This window comes from Lissotriton helveticus, chromosome 10 (assembly GCF_964261635.1).
Source record: "Lissotriton helveticus chromosome 10, aLisHel1.1, whole genome shotgun sequence".
NCBI classification, from domain to species: domain Eukaryota; kingdom Metazoa; phylum Chordata; class Amphibia; order Caudata; family Salamandridae; genus Lissotriton; species Lissotriton helveticus.
In genome coordinates, this window is record NC_136071.1 from 1,030,661,164 (window position 1) to 1,030,682,145 (window position 20,982).

The following is a 20,982-nucleotide window of genomic DNA, read 5'->3' on the forward strand; positions in this document are numbered from 1 at the left end:
TTTTCCACAGGATCTGCCAACGGGTGTGAGAAAACCTCCTTCATGTTTTTGAGACAAGAACTTCCAGTGAGACTCGCCAATATCATGAGGGAGATTGACATTCTTCCAGACCCGTTGCTAGGAACGCCGTCAGTGCAACTCGTGCAGAGCTGGTGAGTTGTCCAAAAACAAGTATTGTACAAATGACTGTTGAGTTTCTTTTTAACTTTGAGTTGATACTTTAGGATGACAGTTCCTAAAACATTTTCTACTACATTCTGAACCAAGATTTCTCATTCTGTGCCCTGTCTGTGAAACAATATCACTCTTCAAATTAGACTGACATGCATCCTCCTTCAATTTATGAAGGACTTTAAATGCAGTCTTGTTATTATATTCCTTCCAAACCAAATCTATAGATCTATAACCCATGAATGAAAGATTCCTTAACACTTTTCCAACATTACCTAGAATATCATCCAGAATTTCCTTCCATGAATCTCCGTAGTCAACCATTGAGAGCCTGGGCTGCAAATCCTACCCACTGACCCTAACCAGCACAGCAGCCAAAGTCATTCATGCTATTTAATGTACTGTGTACCCATACACATCCAAAATGTACCCCTCCTGCACAATGGACTTTGCTTCACAAAACTGAGTCCTCATTCTATTAGTCTTTCTTAAAAATATTATGAGTAAAATAAAATGAACAACTACATTTCCCACGTCGATCTGACTTTCATATAAAACAACTGCTGACTTTCTGTGAGACCATATCACTGCTTACTACTACCAGCACCTTTCTATCCATTGTTCTCCCACTTGTAATATGCATCTTTGTAGGCCATCTTGGGATGCAACCATTTTTAATGAGCAACTAGTGGTAGCGTTCCCACAGACAACTTTTAACAAAGTAAACAGGCATTTGCTTAGTAGTGAGGATACTTTTTGAGTTCCATGGCGTATTTAATAGTTTCAGCGGCTTAAATATATTTTCAAGGTTTTTGTTTTACTTTCTTGTATCTCTTGACTTAGCCTAATGCAAAGAATTTCCAGCATCCCCATCTTTCCCGCAGTATGGTTTCCTGGCTTGCAAACTTATTGTACAGTTTTTAATAAGCTAAATCAAATATTTTTAGCACCACCTACTTATGACAGATTGCAAATCCAGTATGAGCCAAGGGTCACTGCTTTAGTGTGATTCATTGGCAATCAGCAGGCAGGTGCATAAGCAATAATACAATAGTCAGCCTTAGAGTAATGACTACTATTCCAGGTAGCATGAAAATCGTCATATAGTTTTGAACCAGACTGTGACTTTGAATTAGAGGTGAACAATAATGGACTTCCCAGTCATGTCTAGAGAAGTGCTAAATCCAGAGAAGCACTCACCATAGGATCCACAATCATACATTTTATTCCAGGTTTGTCTAAAAATTGGAATTTATGCTGAAGTGTAAAACAAACTATATGTCATTTTAGTAGTGAGGACTAACATGAATTTTAAGATGGGTGCCTGGGTTGTTAGAAGATTCTTTAGTTAGTGGATAGCACCCCGAGAACTGGTTTATAGAATCCTAGTTTTTCATCAACGTTTTAGGAATGTACAGTGAGCGACTGAACGTTGACATTTTATTGAGCATTGCCATTTTTGCTGCTGTGGCTCCCTTATCGGTGTTCTAGAGAACATTGTTTATAGGTTTAGTGTTTTTGTAATTTAACTATGGGCCTAATTACAATATCAGGCGGACGTCTCGGGACTCACTGACCTCTGGTCGGCAGTCTCGACACTGCGATTACAATAAGACCGCACATGGTGCAGATGCATACTCCCATTTGCATATGGGAGCATGTGCTACGGCCGTAAACCAGCCGTAGCACAAGCTCCCATAGACAAATGGTAGAATATGTTCATCCCTGCACCGTGTGGCAGGCACCTCAAGGTGCCTGCTACACGTTGCAGGGATTAACACAGGGGCCCTGCTAGGGGCCCCCAATGTTATTTTCCAACAGGCTTTCCTGTACGAAAGCCCGACATGGAAAGCCTGTCGGAAACTGACTTCGTAATCCTTAAGGCAGAAACATCTTCCATAGAGAGTTTGTGCCAGTCTCCGACTTGCCCGCTGGGCTTCTTGAGCTTGTCAAACTCCATCTAGAATGACCGGGTGGTTTCTGTTTCGACTGCCTGCATTGTAATATGGTGGTTGAAACTAAACTATGATGAGGCTGGGAAAGCATTTGACCTGCTGTCGGAGGGTTTCCGACCCTCATCGTAATGCGGGCCTATGAGTTTCTTTTGGCATGTATTATTGAAGTTACTTGGCCTGTGCAGCCCTTTAAACTGAATAGTATTAAGACACCCTGTTCAGCTGAATGAGTGTGCACTGCAATTAGACACTGCAATTCTTTTCTTTTTTTGTTGAAGGAGAGATAATAGCATTACAGATTAGCTTGACATAGAACACAAGTCTGAATAGATCAATTTTATACTGTTTTCCGGGTTTAATATCGCCCAAGATAGGAGAGTAAGTTTGACACTATTTCTAAAACATGCAGTGGACTATTTCAATTATGTGGCATGCTCAAAATATTTTGACATCCTTTTCTAGTATTTGCTTTATTTGATTTCACTGATGAAGAAGAAAGTCAATATACCTTGTGTTGGGGAGATATATCAATCTAAGCCATGTTCACAGCTTAGACTTGAGGAGATTGGAATTTCAAAAACGATTTCACCAGCATGGGAAGGAAAAGGAAAGGTCCTCTTAAAGTCTGTTTCTGGTCAAGCACATGCAGGTGTCCATTGATCATTATGTTCCATCACGTAGCTGGCATAGAGAATTTACAGGATGTTTATTTTGGAACTATGATTGAGTGAACATAATCTGCACCCAACCCACAGAGGTTGGATTCATGATGTGACTGCTGGCTCTTGGGATTTAGGGCACTCACCGCTGAAGAAACAGACCATGCTCTCTGCCCAAACCCCACTCTGCGTGGTGAAATGTGTGCCAGAGAGTTCTTGGCACATTGATCCTGCCTTCGGAGTGTGGCTGGTCATTACAGGTCTGAGCACAGAACATTCTAAGATGCAACACCCTGATTCCAAAACTTTCTGTGCATAGCCAAATAAAATGATTATCAGGTTCTGGAGGCTCAAGAGCTGGGGAAGAGTATGGCCAAAGGCCATGTGGAGTGGATTCGAAGGGTACAGATGGTGGGAGGAGCAGGGGCCAGTGACCACACCCTTCACTCACTTCACTCGTATGTGAAGACCATGTGAGCTGGTCTGGGTTTTTGGGCTGAGCATAGGCGCTTATCTTGACCTGAGAGGTGCCGTGCCAGGTTAACAGCAGGCGGCAGTTGGTGACTGATTTTGTCTTGGGAAAATTATATAATTAGAATACTAAAATAATTCCTGGAAACCCTTGTTAAGATGGAATTTATTGTTCTTTACCCAGAAGAGAAAAAACAATGAAATTCCTAAAAACATAAACTTCAGTTTAAAGGAATATGTGGTTAGATAGAAAGCCTAAAATTCTGTGAAAATTTCCAGTTGTTGTTAGCAACTCTCTAATAACCTCCTTCAAAGCGAAGAAACATAATTTTGTTGTACTGAACTTTATTGATTTCTGAAAACAGTATGTATTCAAATGTATTGCCAGTGGTATATGATTGTACTGCGTTGTATTTAAATGTACCAACATTATTTTATTGCCTTCATAATACCATCAGGATTCCTTTATACAGTGTTCTGAACCGCATGGTTGATTTTCTTCCTGCATGGTAATAATAAGCAACAACTCATTTTATTTTAATCACTCGGGCTCAATGCCAGGTAAAACTCATGCCTACATGCAATATTCCTGTTCTTAGCATCAGGCATGAAATCGTTAACTGGACAGTATTTTCAATGTAAATGGCTTATGCCTGAGCAAATCTAAAACAGTGTCTTAGCCAAAACACGATAGCTGGACTTTCAAAACCATCAGAAAAAAATAATAGAATTGCATTGCATAATTTTATTGATTCATAATTCAAATGTGATTTAATATTATAGAGTGAATTGGCAACGCTGTTCAAAAGAAGATCTAGTGGCAAAATATTTTCAGTGGCCTGCAGATTTGTATTCTCGCCTTAAATAATGTAAATGTTCATGTACTGAATCTATTTCTTTATTCTCTACTTTATTATCTAATTATTTGTAGGTATGTTCAGAGTTTAATGGACATGATAGATTTCCAGGACAGAAACTCGGATGACCAGAAAGTTTTATCTGAGTAAGTGCACTATTTTTATGTTGAGTATCCATTATTTTCTGTAATATATCAGACTATTACTCTCTGTTTTGCACACACAATTACTTCTTCTCGCAAATTGTGAATCCTTAAATGCTATGTATCAAGCACCCAAGTTGTGCGATTTCTCATTAAGAAATCGCAAATTACCACCAACTTCAAGTTGGTGGTAATTTGTGATTTCTTTCACAAATGCACTTCTTTGCATTTGTAAAGGTGCCATGTGGCGCTCATACATGCCCTTAGGGCATGTATGTGCGCCATATGCTCACACATGTTCATTTCAGGGGTGCGTCTGGGTGTCCTTATAACACCCATGCACCCTTGAAATTATTCTCAATTTGTGATTCTCCCAAATTGTGACTCGCAAATTGTGAATGACTTCCCAATCATTCCTATGGTCCTCCTGGCCCATAGAAATGAATGGGAAGTAATTCCTTAATTGCAATTTCGCAATTTGCTAATCGCAATTAAGGAATATTAAGAATTCACAAATGAATTGCGAATTTTTAAATACATCCCATTTTGCAATTCTCAAATAGCGATTCTCAAAAAATCGCTATTTGAGAATCGCAAACACGGATGTTGATACAATTGCCCCTAAATCACGACAAGGGATTTTCCAAAACTCTTTAAATAGCTGCATTTCGAATCTCCCATAGGATTATAAAATGGAAGATTTTTGGAAGAGTTGTATCTTTTAGCTCGTGGAAATGTTTAGGTCTGTGCCAAATACAGCGATCATTGTTAAGGATATGCGAAAAATGTGTTTGTTTTAGAAGGAGAGCTTTGTTATATGAAGCTATGTGATGCTACTGATGTGGTGAGGTAAACAGACATTATAGAAGGCTCCTCGCACTATGTTGATAGCAGAACGCAGGTAAGAGAATTTGGACTGCCCCGTGGCAGTGGCAAAGTAATTTGGTTGAATTTTTCTAATAGGATTTCACAATTAGAGGAGTATTGTTGGTCTCCTATGATGTACCATACAGTACACCAACTGGATGTTGTGTTAAGATCGACTATGTATTTAGACAATATGTTTGAGAGTTTGCAATGCAATGAAACAGTCACATTACTCTTTAAATAGAAAAAAAGACGAACCGTAGTCACATTTGAAATAAACATGAATGTCTGTGCACCTGCTAATAATAATTTAAAGTGTATCAAGAGAAAAGGACCATTGTAAGATGTTACAGATGTGGATAGCATAAAATGTGCAGAAAATACATTTTAAAATGGAAAAAGTATTCAACGTGTAGGAACAATCTTGAAAACTTGAGCACAATGTTGTTACAACCCTGTTCACACATATCCTATCGTGGAACCTTACATATATATATAATAGAATTTTCTGAATTTGTTAGTTTTACAGAGACTCTGGTGACCATCCGGAACAGGCACAACAACGTGGTACCCACAATGGCACAAGGAGTATTAGAATATAAAGAAGCATTTGGAGTCGATCCCGTCACCAATCAAAACGTGCAGTATTTCTTGGACCGGTTCTACATGAGTCGAATTTCCATCAGAATGCTAATTAACCAGCATAGTAAGCAAAACTATTTTACTTTTCTTCAAGCCAAACATTATTGACCTCTTTTTATTATGGTTCCACTATTTGCCCATTTTAACCTCACTTTTTTTTTGCAAATGCATTTATTAACTCAAAAACCATGCGCTACAGTAAAGCTTGTCCAGTGTAGCTGGTGACAATGGGTCTGGTTTGCAAAGAAAGGGTAAATTACATTTTTTACGGAGTTTTGCCGATATTATAGATTTTGAAATATTTTAGCATTCATGATGGTACCAAGAGTACAATTGAATAGCCATGGAAATTGTAGATTCACAGACTTACACTCTATCCTGTAGCCTTAGTCTGCATATTTACAACATGATAGTCTAGAATTGGGGCAAAAGTATGCATTTCTGTCATTGTCTCCTTTTATTTCATTATGTGAAACTATTTTTAGAAAGGTAAAAATCCCACATACATCAGTATCAAATGTATATCAATCCAAATTTTTTTTTTTAAAGTAACTTTATGTGCCTTCTTCATGGCCATCCTGCCTCCCCGCAGGCACTTCTTTGGGAACATTGATTTTACAACCTATTTACTAAAGTTAGTGTATGCAAAAATCTGTCTGTGTGTTGGATTTTCCTGAAATACCTGATATAGATTGTTTTATTCAGTATTCATAGAACTCCAAATGCAATTCCACTTTTTAACTTTACTAAAACCGGTGGCCTGAAATCGTTTTGAGAATTGGAGACAATGTATTGTGAAATGTTCTCTAAATTTAACATAATTATTTGGATTCAGCAGTGAAGGTGACATTTGCAAAGTAAAGCAATGAATACCCATTATATCACAGGTATGACAAAGGGACTGGAAAGGAGTTATGCAAAAGAAAACTTAGTTATGTGCATGCTTAATAAGGGAAGGTGAGGGATAACCTTGGAAGTTTCTGGTTTTCCCTCTGGGCACAACAAAGTAATGCAATTTAGAATTTCAGCCATAGACTATATTGAAGTCATGAGCTACATTTATAGCTCAGCCCTACATACCAGATTCCGCCGGGGCACCATTAATTCTTAGGCTAGAGTTTGGGAAAAAGAGAGTGTGCCTTATTAAAATGGAGGGAACAAAACTATCTATTAATTAACAGTGAAACACTGACACTTATGGAAAAGATGAGTGCATTAAGCAATACAAATAACAAACTGATATTTTTACATCCTCATCTACCTAGCAGTGGCAGCACTGCGATGGATTCTAAACCTGTACTCCTAGTATTACAACCTCACTTAAGCAGAAGTGCACTGACCAAATAAGTACCAGAAACTTCACCATCAGTAGGGTCAGCAGTGCAGCCACAGTTTGTGTTGAGCTAGGCAGAACATCTACAGTGCTTTGTGCAGTCTGAAAGTTCCCATCTCACCCATAGTTCTACACAGAGCAAGATGTTGCCTGCTCAACTGCTGGAATAGTTTAGCTACTAATGCACAGATGCCGTCAAATGCCACAAATCTATAAATAAGAAGGGAGGCTGATGGTAGATCTGCATTAGCATACAGCAGATGACTCCTACATGCCAGACAGGTACCCCATAAGGCTGGTGGAGCACTGTTCAGCAAAGCTGCCTTCTCAGGCTTACAAGGATCACAGTTGTTTACACATGCAATGCTACCTCACATATTGGCAGTTTGAGCTTGCCTGGTCACATGTGGAACAAAAAAAAACAGTTTAGCTACCCACTGAAGCTCAAAACATAATGTGAGATACAAATCGCTATACAGTTAAATTGCCACATCCTAATTAGTCCTCTGTTCACTTCAAAAATGTATTTTTATGAGTTTATGTTTCCGTTAGACTTTTAATTATGAATAAGAACTGTAACAACGTTTATTTTATTACAGCACTACTTTTTGATGGCAGCACAAACCCAGCACATCCTAAACACATAGGAAGCATTGATCCTTTTTGTGATGTGGTGGAAGTTGTCAATGGTACGTGTCATTCTACAACTTTTGTTGCCTCCTTTAATGAAATATGTATGTGATGGAACTGATAGTAGCACAGTGCCCTTTTTTAAAAATAACTTTCTGTGCGTAACGTAGCATTTTACAAGCATACTTGAACAGTAATTTTAATTAACTACTTTGAAATAGCAGTCACCGTGTCTTTCTAAGATGAATATATTTCATTGTTGGAATTCACTGTGTGTTGCTTTTTTTTATTTGTACTCATAATGTTTCAGCAGTCGACTCAGTGGCAATGCGTCTTCCTCCTAGCTTCATACGTGTGAAACAGAGTAAACCGTTGTACATGCCACCGTAAATACACAGTGCCTTCGAAATATTTGATTGCTTAGTATGTGAAATTTAAAAGCTCTTTACAGATAATTCATGTGCTGGATATTCATTATAGATTTGAAAAAAATATTAAATCTGAAAAGCGATGTTGCCCACTTGCAGCTCTTTTTTCAGCATTTGCCCAGGCATCATATTGTCTAGATCTGTTTGTACAAACTAGTAAGTCCTACCATAAACTGTCTGTGAAGAATATTAGGGAATGCATATAATGTTTTTGGACTACTGCTTACTCCACAGCAAATGTTTTTTCTCACATTCACAATGAGTAAGTGTTCCCAAGAGGAAATCTTCTCTTTCGTGAATGCCTTCCCTCTCCAACTCTGGAGTCATTCATTTGTCGAAATTTTGCGAGAGGATTTTGGTACCAGAACATTGATATGTGGCAGAATCACTATTTGAAATGGGCATCCCTTCTAAATAGTAATTTGGTATCGAGTCACAAAGCCATTTTCGCAGGCAGTAAAAATGTACTGACTCCTAAAATGGCTTTAGTGCATGGTTTAAAAGGTTTTTACAGTTGCAAATTGCAACTCGTCCTGTTTGAAACTATGAAATCGTTTATTAAATCAATGGTTAATGTACTAATGTTAGTTTATCGCCTTTGACATCATTTCACTATTACTACTACACTTATTTTCAAAACGTGTTTTCTTTACTTCTGTACCATTAAGTACCAACCCTCTGAACTCAGTTAGGAATACCATGTCATTATTTTTGTTCTATGGAGTGTGGGAGCAGTTTTTATTGTTTTTAATAAAATAAAATCTGTTTTTAATGATTTACAGATGCTTTTGAAAATTCCAAGATGCTGTGTGACCAGTATTACCTGGCTTCCCCTGACCTAAAGATTAAGCAGACAAATGGTAAGAACAACACATTAGCAGCAAACACAGTATATGTACTTAAACAAAAAAACACATTAACACTGCTACTATACAAATCAATGTGTCCATCTGTTTCACAAAAAATGGCATATTTGCAAAATAATTATAACTAATGTGTCATCACTATTTACACGCTGTTGCTATATACATAAAGAATTGTTGGTTAAACACACTTAAATGTGTCATAAATAACAATCTATTCTGCTTTGATTTTAGGAAAAGCACCTGGCCTTCCTATTCACATAGTCTATGTTCCGTCTCATCTTTACCATATGCTGTTTGAGCTTTTTAAGGTATGTGAACTTGAGTCAGAGTTCATAAAGTTCTCTATGTGTAATTATCTGTGAATTGTACTTTTTTTATGTTGCTTTGTCCAGACCTGTTTGCTATGTATTTAGTGGCTTTGTTGTCTATGGCCTTCACTTGTACTTTTGTACCATTGGACAAGCAGCGTCCATAGTTCAATTTCTCTGTTTCCTGTGAGTCAGCTTTCAGTAACCGACTCTTCAAATATTAACTCAGGATTACAGATCTTTTTGTTGTTTTACAGTAAGATTTCAGGTAATATGTCTTAAAGATATGTTGCACCAGTTTGTGCATGATAGAAAATGGAGTGAGTGAAGAGTTTAGGAAAAAAGATATTTGAACAGTTGCAACTTCGAATGTACGAGTCTTGGTATTAGTAATCATACATTTTACAAATAAAAATGAATATACTCCAGCATCGGATCTAGCATATATTCACATGATTGCATCATACCCAATATCAAGTGGAGAATCCCTGGTAATCTTAAATGGCAGTAAACTGTGTTGAAATGGCCGTTGGCCTCAAAACAGTGTTTGTTTAGTAGTACATCCACCTCATTTGATTCCCCCTAAAGACCACCATAGCTGAGATTTCAACTGCATGTCATGTGTGAGAAAGTGTGCAAGGAAAGCTCTAATCTAACCTCTTAGTGACCCTATACTGCTACTTTTTCTGGTGTACCCTAGGACTGAATGAGCCCTACCTTCAGCTTTCCGAGTATTTTGAGTTACTTTTAAGGTAATTTTTTTTTTTTGCAAGGGATACAATTTTCTCTGTCCCCAGCTGTCATCATGACTGACAGAGAGAGAGCAAACCTCTATTCAAATCTTGTTCTAGCTGTGGGCAGAAAAATATTTTTGCTTATGGTCCACAAAAACTATGAATTTACTGCATTTATTCTACTCACAAGGTTTCATGCTCTGATTAATGTATGGATGCCTTATCCAAGAATCTGAAGGACGGGAGAGGACGTTTGCACTAAATTTGTTGGATGATAAAAAGAAATACCTTCTTCTAAGGTTCTGGACTTTCACTTCATTACCTTCGTTCATTTAGCCTTACTCTCTCGATAATGTAAGTCTGGGAGATCTTTTACTGCCAGCTGTTCTGAATGAGAGCTAGTAAAGCTTGATGTGTGTATTGATGAATGTGACTGCAGTGGCAAAAGAGCACCTTCATGCTGCCGGAATGTAATTGCTATGAATCCATGTCTGCATTATTGGTTGTTTGTTTTGAATCCAACAATGCTCACATTAATGTGTATATTACGAATAGTTTACTGTGCTTCCTTTCCTCAGAATTCAATGAGAGCAACAGTAGAAAGCCATGAAGACAGCCCCTCTCTTCCTTCGATCGAAGTCAATGTTGTTTTAGGAAAAGAAGATTTAACAATCAAGGTAACCCCTTCCCTTTGTAGTTATAAATTAAATGAAATAAAGTCTGCTTGAGTCACATTTGAAATGCTACAGAACTTTTGTCACTATGAATTTCCCTACTATGTTACTGCGCTAAGCACGTTTAAGACGGGTACATAGGATCTTCATTAGCACACTCCTCTATTCTCCATATAATTTCCTTTATAACATTTTGGAAAGCAGCACACCCAAGTAGATTCCACTTCAAACCCCTTTGCAGTGGGTGACATGGTGTTACAGCTCATGCAACAGTGTCTGAAGGTGATGTGATTCCAGCTATAACCTTGAAAGTTTGTAATGGAGAAGGGGAGCAGCCCAGCAAAACATCAGGTGTAAGGGTACACCAGGTGTTTTGAATAGGTCTAGTGGGATGGCATCCTGAACAAGTCTTCTTTAAAATCCACTTGCAAAGGTATGAATATTCTAAATTGGGTTTGTTGAGAATCATGAATGCGTTGGTCAGTCTTGGACCTCTAACCAGGTAACTGAGTAGCATGGTGACATGGTCTTGGTGTGCCTATGTTCCAGAAAGATGGTTGACTTTTAATAGATGTTTGCTGCTTAGATATAAGCCAATCCGACAAGTAGGTTCTTCATTCCCGTTCAAAACTTTAAGAAGTCTTCTTTAAGTCTTAATTTTTAAGAGAGTTTGTTCCAGAGTGAAATGATCTATATAGTTAAGGATCTACCTTTAAAATCTTGGAGTCAAAGGATGGTTAGATGGCAGATTTCTGTCTGGTTTGTTAATAATGCGGGAAAATGTTAGTTATACATAGAGGCAGGGCCATGATGAACCTTCTGGAAGAGGCATTGATCCTTTTGTGAACAGTTTTCAGAGCATGTGTCATGTGATCAGGACGTTTCAACAGAAAGCTCAATTTAGGTTAATGCTTCTGTTTTGTTTGCTACTTGGAAAGTTCGTTTTTTGAAAAACCCACTGTATCTACCATTTCATTGGTAAAATCTCGAAATCACAACTGCAGGCACTTTGGGCAGTGTTGTGACAAATGTATACCACTAGCTGTATCCCATGATATTGAACTCTTCACCAGCATAGGTAAGACTGAAGTATTACACATACTGGGCTGTCACCCCTTAAATTGGTTTTATAACTTTGACCCATTTGCCCATTGTCACTACTCTGCTGCTCTGAACCTGGATATTTTCTTGACATAATTATTTTTAATCCACCAAAGCTGTTCCATAATGTTTTGTGGTACATTACCAAATACTCTTCTGGAAGATATAGCCACATGACTGCATAATTGGGTACTCATGTGGTCTCAGCAAAAATGTGTCGAGAGGCCCTGTGTTTTCACCTGTGACATGTGGTGTAGTCATACTTATTTTGTGGGCCATGCATGTGTAATATTGTTCAAATCTGTATTCAGCAATGAATGTGATGGATATATTCACTGTTTCAAATATTCGTGTTTACTACAACAAACACTTTTGTTAAAACACTACCGGTTTGTAAGAAAATAAGCAGATGTGCTGCACCAGTTGCTAAATTTGTACAGATTGCATTGAGTAACAAAGAAAACTGCCTTTTCCAGATTTCAGATAATGGAGGTGGGGTTCCTCTGAGGAAAATTGAGCGTCTCTTTAGCTACATGTATTCTACGGCTCCAAAACCAATGATGGACAACTCTCGAAACGCTCCATTGGTAAGAAAGTTAAGAAGCTAATATGTGTTATTTGGCATGTGTATAGTGTATTTGCAAAAATGAGGCCAACCGCTCGTATGGCATTGAAGTAGCTTTTGGTGTTGGTGGAGCGGTCACTTCCAACAAGTCTCACTAAAACTCTTCTCAGCTCTTGGTAGCTATGGCACAAGCAGCAGGAAGTTCTCCATTGAAATTATTGTTAAGTTAAGGCAGTAAACAATTTTGAAGTCAAAAACACAAAACAATAGAAGTTCCAAAATAATAAAAAAAATATAGACAACATCATTAGTTAACAAGACAACATAACAACTAGAACTGATTATGGGAAATCAGAGATATTATATTTTAAAGTTTTAAGAACAAAGGACAAATGCACCTAGAAAAGGTGAGGCGCCATTGAACACTATCAGTTCCCATTTCTCCGAGACCCACGTGCAATTTCAGACTAACTACAATGTAGTACAGTTCAGATACACAAATCCTGGATGCCGCTGTCAAAGTAGAGCCTGAGTTACAGTTTGGTGGATGGGTTTCGCTGGAAAAGGAAAAACACCGGATACACCTTCGCCATTATTACAAATGCATTATTATTTTCTGTGGCACTTGTAAAAAGGCAGACAGGATATCCTCAACGTTTGAGAAAGAGTAACTCATTTGCCAAGCACTGAATCAGGCCCAATCGCCTTTTTCAGGAAGTCCAAATTTCCCAGCAGAATAAGGTGCAAGGCTGAAGTCAGGAAGAGCCCCGCAGAGTTGGATAGGTCGTCATTGAGCACCTGCTGAAGTCATTGTTTTTGGTGCCGAAAGCTCTGAATAGGACAGAGATGGATTTTGTTGCCACCGTGATCACTTCATTGCTGGGCTAGATTTGCTTCCTGACCACTTATGTTATCTAGCAATTTAATACCAGAAAACCCCTAATAGTGTGGCATTGTCTCAGTCATACACAGAGATTTGTTTGTTTGGAGAGCGTGTGATAATGAGAAGTTTGACACTTTAACTCCTATCATAATAGGGCTGTTAGCTGACAAACTAGGTTGGCTGTTATTTGTCCCTTGACATGGGGCTCATTGACAGCCAAGTTTTAGTGCAGTTGTTCACCGGGTTATATGTTGCAGTTACTCGTCATTCAAGCATTATGCCAAGTAGTGCAAAGTCATCTGTTTTATGTTTTAGAGGAAGCAGTCATCCTGTACACTGAGGCCCCACTAAGATGTGGCTGGAAATGGATCATTGTGAGAGTTTAGAATAGTTGATTCTTGTTTCTTGAAAGCAAGGGGAAATTATAACTGTTTTGAATGCTGCAATTGTGCATTAACTGCACAGTCGACTTTGCTTTAAATTTTCCTACATGTTGTCATATTAGCCCTGCTTACTGTTTAGTATTTTTAGTTCCTTATTAGAGTAATGGAATATTTATAAGTCTTACAAAAACATCGGAAAGGGGCACAATACGTGGATTCATGTTTGCATGGCTGAACATGGCAACAGGAGTTCAGTAGGGTAGGATTTGAAATGTATTGATGTTATTTGTCTATAACTGCAATACACATATAACACAGAACATCTTAGAAAGATGCACATGCATCCAGAGCAGCTTAGATATGATATCATTGCTAACAACAGCAGTTCAATTGGACACGAGCAGGTCCTGGAACAAAGCAGCACACTTTTGAATAATGTAATAATTGTTTTGAAAATTATTGAGTAAATTGGAGTGCAGGTTGAATTTACTGATTTTTTTAACTATAGCAGACACCGTGTATACATTCTCTGCAACGTAATACATGAGACTAAACTCGTAATACCCTTTCAGCAAAGTCAAGATAGGCCAGTAGGTGACGATCATGGTTGCCAAATAACACCCACCACCTCCGACTGACTAGCACATGCTAAGGAATATGCATACCAGATAACTCATGTGGCACCTACACAACTTGGAAAGACCTCCAGCTACACCCATCAAACATTTTAACGCACGAACATTGAGAATGAAAATACCTGTACCTGAAACTAAAAGAATCATATGAACCACTAACAATACAGCTTTACAGGCCAAACCAGATACATGTCTGTGATGGAAGACTCAAAACCAAGTTCAAAGGGTACCTGAGCTCCACCTTAGCTGCCAATGAGCTATTCATAGAGCTTTAACATAAGGCAATTGATATGAATGTAAACAGAGGTAACTTAAACATTGCATGCTTTTGGCTTTCTTATATAGGGAGTGCTTGTTTTCGCACAACTAGTGCTTTTAATATGGCTTCTTTCAGAGAGCGGTAATTCTGAAATTAACATAAGTAAAGATGAAAGAATGTTCAATGGTGCCCCTTCTCTAATGTAAGTAAGTTCTTTGTTTTTTAGGCTGGCTTTGGATATGGATTGCCAATTTCTCGCCTGTATGCAAGGTACTTCCAGGGTGATTTACAACTATACTCAATGGAAGGTTATGGAACAGATGCTGTGATCTACCTAAAGGTACGTTTACTTTCACACTTGTCCTAAAATAATATCTTCACTTGTCTTTAAGGACTGAGTACATGTCAACTTTCCATCCAGTAGAGAAGGGCTAGATGATTTTCTGAGCAATATATCATGCCAGTAGTGTCAAACTATTCTTTGTGATCCAACCTACTGCAGGAAGGAGGGGCCACTTGTCTATGGATCATCAACTTTCTATAGGGAAGGGCTTGTTTATTCACTTTGTATCCAAGGTGTTGATTGTAGGAGCTAGTGCTTTTTTGGTCTGCAGTCTGTTGTCTGATGTGTGTACTTGGAGCTCAGGGATATATCATCTAGAGCAATGTTATGACCTGAAGTCTTGGGTAATCACACTACGCTGCCTTTTTGCAACACCTAAATTAACATCATACCTGCTGTATTTCGGTTAGAAATAGCAGGTGCCATTTTGAAGTGAAGAAATATTTTCTCAGTTCAAAAGTTTGTCCACACACAAATATATAGGGAGTTTCAAAGTTTGAAACTGTAATTTGCTCAGTGTTCTTGTTTGACCAGTAGATAATTTTGTTGTAGAATATGACTGAGTTCCTAACTGTAATGATTGACAGCCTGCATGTCTATTTTTAAATGATTCACATTTAAATTCCCTCTGTCATAAATGATGAATATGAGTGAAAACTGTATAAGTAATTTGTTGTGGTTTAACTCATGTTGAATACTTGTATTCAAGTATTCAACAACATTTGACTTGCAGTTAATTTGAATTGCCACTTATGTGAAATTGTAACAACCCACTTTCTATTATTGGACTAGATTTCAAATGTTGTAGGTTCACCAAAAGTATCCCATACATCTGGCTTTCCACGAGTAGTAGGAGCAACCTTTCGTCTCCGTCAGGAAAATAGGCTGCTACTGTAATAATCTGCTACTTTTTACACCCATGAAATATTAGGCTGCCAGCCTTCTTTGGTGCAAAGTAGACATGGTAAACCACAGGGAAGGTTTTTTAATATCAACAAAGATTTTACTTTATGCATGTTTACTACCTTCCTAATTGTCATCCCCTGCCCTAAATCTCCAGGCGTTCTTAAAAACAGACAAGTACCTGCTCTATTCCTAAGCATATGAATGTGATACATTTGCTACACTACCAGAATGTCTGTAACAGTACGTCCTTGTGATATTTGTAAAAGACACACAATTGATGGACGGAATGCCGACCAAATCAAAACATTCACCTCCAGTCAAGAGATCTGGGTCAAATCCATCATTCTTTTGCTCACCATGCCACCCCAGTTTAGATCTGGCCATATGCAAATCAGTATTGACCCTGTGCCTCATGGGAACAGTCCAGCCCGATCTGCCAAGCCAGGTCCTCCCTTGACCAGAAACAAGCATCCTAGGACCGGTTTCGAGGTTTCACCCCTCTTCAGCCAGGATTGCTTGATTCCAGTGGCACAGTCAGCCCAGGACTGGGCATACCTGGCGCACTTAGGGCGAGAAAGCAAAAGACACACAATTGATGGACGGAAGGCAGACCAAATCAAAACATTCACCCCCAGTTTGCACTTGTGATATTTGTGGCTACTGATGACATTATTTGCAATCCTAAGTTAAACTTTCATTGACAAATGATTTTGTATATCCATCTCTGTGTATGCTCTGTGCATCTAAAGTTAGATTTAACTGGCATTATTTGGCTTTTTTTACACTTTTTAAAAAAGATGTAAGTACTTTGCAAATAATTCAATTATTGTTTTAAAGATGGAAAGATGTGTCATAGGCAATTTGTTTTTGCTGTTTTGGGCATTGGGATGGGGATTTTAGGATTCTTTGAACACTACAGTCTGGGTCGGTCATTACTAGTAACAGCATGTTTGACTGTAGTCCTTTGTAGGTAATCTTTAGTGAGACTGATGACTATACAGCAGTCAGATTTTCATATGAACATGGGCAAAATTTAGTACTAGAGGGGAAAGTAAGTTTAGATACTGAAGATATGCGCAAGAAAAAAAATATTAACTACAGATGAGCCAGATGTTTATGCACAGTAGGTTACAATATTAAAATTGAATGAATACAACCAAAACGTTTTTAACACAAGCATGTCACATGTATCTCACGCAGTTTGGTGCCAATAGTTGCCTCTTACGTACTTACACTTTCCAAGTGGTGAAAACCACATATGTTGGATAAAAAAGGGCCAAACATGTGAGTGGTGTTTTCTGAGTGAGGAAAAGACGTTTCAATATTTAAACAATTATTATAAATGATGTTCCTCCTAAGATGTAGATCATACTTAACTAATATCTAATGTTACTCAACTAGTGAGCCCTTTTGGTGGTTGGCACGGTGCAAGCCATCTTCATTAAAACGATTAAGGGCCATATGTAGGTAAATGTCATTTACCGAATCGTAAATACCGAATTTTACCGATTCGGTATTTACAAATCGGTAAATGCCATGTAGGCAATTATTCGGTAACATTTACCGAATCGTTAAGATTCGGTAATTACCGAATCGGTATTTACCGATTCGGTAAAATTACCGATTTGTCAAGGGGGACAGGGTGTCACTTTGACACCCTGTTGCACCACTGATTCTGACTTGTGTGTCATGTGACACACATACATGCCCTTCGGGCATGTATGTGTGCCACATGGCACAGGTGTACATACACAGATGTGCATGTACACAGGAATTCGTTATTTACCATGCAATAGTATTTCATGGTAAATAACGAATTCCTAAGGGCCTGTGGCACTGTTTCCAGTCCCACCTACATCCCACATTACCGATTCTGTACATTTACCGATTTGGTAATTTACAGAGTCTGTAAATTTACAGAATCGGTAATTATCTGGCCCCCTACATCTGCAACTACAAATACCGGTCGGTAACGGCCGAAATCGGCCGTTACCGACTGGTATTTGGCCACCTACATATGGCCCTAAATGGTACACAAGATGACAAAAGAGCACCAGGCAGCTGAATGTCTAATATCCTGCTTTTCTAATTGATGTATTTTTTATAAGGAAACTGCACACATAAAGAGATTTATTAACTTGATATGGCCTGCACCTAAACGCCAATTTTACCTTTAATTGGCTGTGTACAATGACTATTTATTCCAAGGCGGGCGTACTCTCCCTTCAGTGGGGATTCCCAGCCAGCCTGAGCCTGATCCTCTTAATGAAATTAGATGGGAGGGTTGAGTCACTGTTATTGGCATTGCTTATTCTGAAAAGGTTTATTTTACACTGTGGATCAGTCTCTTTCCCCTGGGCGGTTTTCTAGATAGACTCCTGTAATACCTGGTCAAATATTGCAGGTCACATGCTGAGTGTGCTTACAATTTTGATAAATGAAAAGAATGTTGCATGTTCGGTGTTCTGAGATCTTGAGTGAAAGATGTATTGCCATCTTTGCATTACTGACCCCACCTTAATAAGTAGTTTCTTCTGATTTCCCTCCCCTCATAAGCATTGTATGACACATTCATTGTTCTGGCATGCTGTACACTGGAATGGTCTTTAACTGAACCAAAACTTTGGTGTCAGGTGTCATGCTCCAGAGTAACAGCATTTGGCTCATGTATACCCCTGACTGTGCAAACTGAGTGAAGAGATTTTTTATTAGCGGAGCGCACATCAGATTCCACTGATGGCTTCAATCAGTAGCTGCCCCCAGGGTATTAGAGGAGTCTTTGTGAGCAGCAGGCCTGCATTTGATTATCTGTGGCACCAGGCATTGACCGTTAGAGATAGGAGAGACTCCTTTAAGACCTGTGTAGGCTCAGTGGTATCTACTAGTACCTCTCTTGATTCATCAAGCCGAATTGCGCTCGCAAAGGGCCAGATTCTGAGAATCTGGCCCTTTGCGAGCGCAATTTTTGCATTTGGGATTCATCATCCCAAATGCAAAAATCGGTAATTGCTAATTCGCTAAATTGCGAGGAATTACATTTAAGGAATCTCTATTTGAGATTCCTTAAATGCAATTCATCAACCATTTTTAAATTGCGAAAATGCAATTTTGGGCCGCTATTTACCGAGAGGTCAGACCTCTCGGTAAATAGCAAAAACTTAGAAAAATGCTTTTAAAAGCATTTTTCTAAGTTGCATGTTGCACACACACATGTCCCTTGGACATGTGTGTGCGCAACACCTGTTTCAATTTGCATTTCAGGGGTGCTACAGGGTGTCCTTTGGACACCCCTGGCACCCTTTCAATCGCTATCTTATTTGCGAGTAGCAAATTGCTAATCGCAAATAAGGAATACTCCCCATTCATTCCTATGGGCCTTTTGGCCCATAGGAATGAATGGGGAGTTATTCCTTATTTGCGATTAGCAATTTGCTACTCTCAAATAAGGAATGTGTAGGAATCGCTATTTATTTAGCAATTCCTACATGAATACCGTTTTGCGAGTCCTTAATAGCGATTCGCTATGATTCGCTATTAGGGGCTCGCAAAACGGCCCGTTAATGAATAAGGCTGTATATTCCTACGACTTGTATGAGGCAGAATTAAGAGTGTTGCCTTCTCCTATATGCGTATGTAAGAAACATTGAGATGCTATAAGTGGCTGATATGATTGTGATATCTTAACTGTATGCTCTATTTGTTTGTTGCCTATGCAATACGAGCATGCTAATTTGTTTTTGGGTTTTGTTTGCAGGCGCTATCAACAGACTCAGTAGAAAGACTTCCTGTTTTTAATAAATCTGCCTGGAAACATTACCAAGCGAGTCCTGAAGCTGACGACTGGTGTATCCCTAGTCGAGAGCCAAAGAATCTTGCAAGGTAGAACAGACCACTACTGGGACACAAAGTGCCAAGAAACTGGAAAGGGAACAAACCGCTTTTCACAACAGACCTTTGCCTGAAACTGTTACGCTGTCGTAATCAATCGGGCGGAGCAACACTGCCTGAGAGCTGGCCAGATAAGCGACAAGGCAAACATGGGAACCACAATGGTACGGTAAATGAAAAGAAGAAATTTGGAGCAAAATCTCACCGTGTCTTCATTGAAAGGCTCTTTTGGCAATCTCCGTCACAGAACTTGTGTGATGCACTACTAGCAGATATGAATATTGATGCCATTTTCATCGGTTTATGATTTTCTTCTTTGTGGAAATGAATGCCATCAAGCTACCATTGACCCCAACTATAAAGACACATGGGATGACCACATCCTTCCCGTGGGCCATTAATGAGCCCATCCAAGACTGTGGTCGCGTGAAATATTTTTGTTTGAACCATGAAGTATGTTACATAAGTGCAGATTTTTAAAAGCCGCAATTCCAATGATAGCAAAACATATTTTGGCATATTGCCTGATATTTTAATAGTTCACTCTTTCAGAAGTAAAAAAAAATACATATGTGTATTATGTAAATAAGTAAATACGTGTCGAAATATAGCAATAAATACATGAGGCAAATGAGTAATATAAACTGCCATACCACTATAAAAAAGTATTCTCATTTTCCTGTTTTATGTAGGTTAGTAATGACTGCTCAACAATTCCAATCAAGTTGATATATGGGGATTGTTAGGAAGACCTTTCCAAAACAACATTTCAACCATTTCACTCTGCAGCAAGATCACCCTTGATTTACCATATTTTATGCAAATCAATGTGCGAGCAATTGATGCATTAAAATAATAAACTTGCTTGATTTTACGGACCATCCGCAGCACTTGTATAAGACATACTTGTTGTATGTTAAAAAATATATGCCGTAGTGTTGGGAATTTTATGGCACGTATGTTTTTGTTTCAAAGAAAGTAAATGCACCAAATAAATTATTATTGTATTACTGCAGTGCAGTTATTTTCTACAGAGCGAATGAACTCATAATGTATGATTGGCATGAACGTTAAAATCATATTCTCTCTTTTAGTAGACAACAGCCTCAGTTTCTGCAAAATTGCTGTCCTATCAACACCATTACCTCACTTGAATTATATTCTTAACAGAAGCGTTTATTGAACGAAGACAGTAGCTCACCTTTTCCATACATTTCAAGGGCTGGATTTAGCTCAATCTGGTATACTGTGCAGATTGCCGTGCTCCGTAATCAGTATTGC

The 20,982-nt window shown here is 38.5% G+C and overlaps 1 protein-coding gene across 1 annotated transcript in view; it reads left to right on the plus strand.

Moving 5' to 3' along the window:
* Positions 1-20,711, plus strand: part of LOC144784740 (pyruvate dehydrogenase (acetyl-transferring) kinase isozyme 2, mitochondrial-like) — a 51,438-nt gene extending 30,727 nt beyond the window's left edge. Inside the window, exons 2-11 of the mRNA XM_078663728.1 lie at positions 11-152; positions 4,188-4,259; positions 5,645-5,829; positions 7,698-7,787; positions 8,939-9,016; positions 9,254-9,330; positions 10,643-10,741; positions 12,316-12,426; positions 14,791-14,904; positions 19,568-20,711. Of these exons, the coding sequence (XP_078519854.1) occupies positions 11-152; positions 4,188-4,259; positions 5,645-5,829; positions 7,698-7,787; positions 8,939-9,016; positions 9,254-9,330; positions 10,643-10,741; positions 12,316-12,426; positions 14,791-14,904; positions 19,568-19,696 (1,097 nt within the window). The 3' untranslated portion in view covers positions 19,697-20,711. The remainder of the gene's footprint in view (positions 1-10; positions 153-4,187; positions 4,260-5,644; positions 5,830-7,697; positions 7,788-8,938; positions 9,017-9,253; positions 9,331-10,642; positions 10,742-12,315; positions 12,427-14,790; positions 14,905-19,567) is intronic.
* The last annotated feature ends 271 nt before the right edge of the window (positions 20,712-20,982 follow it).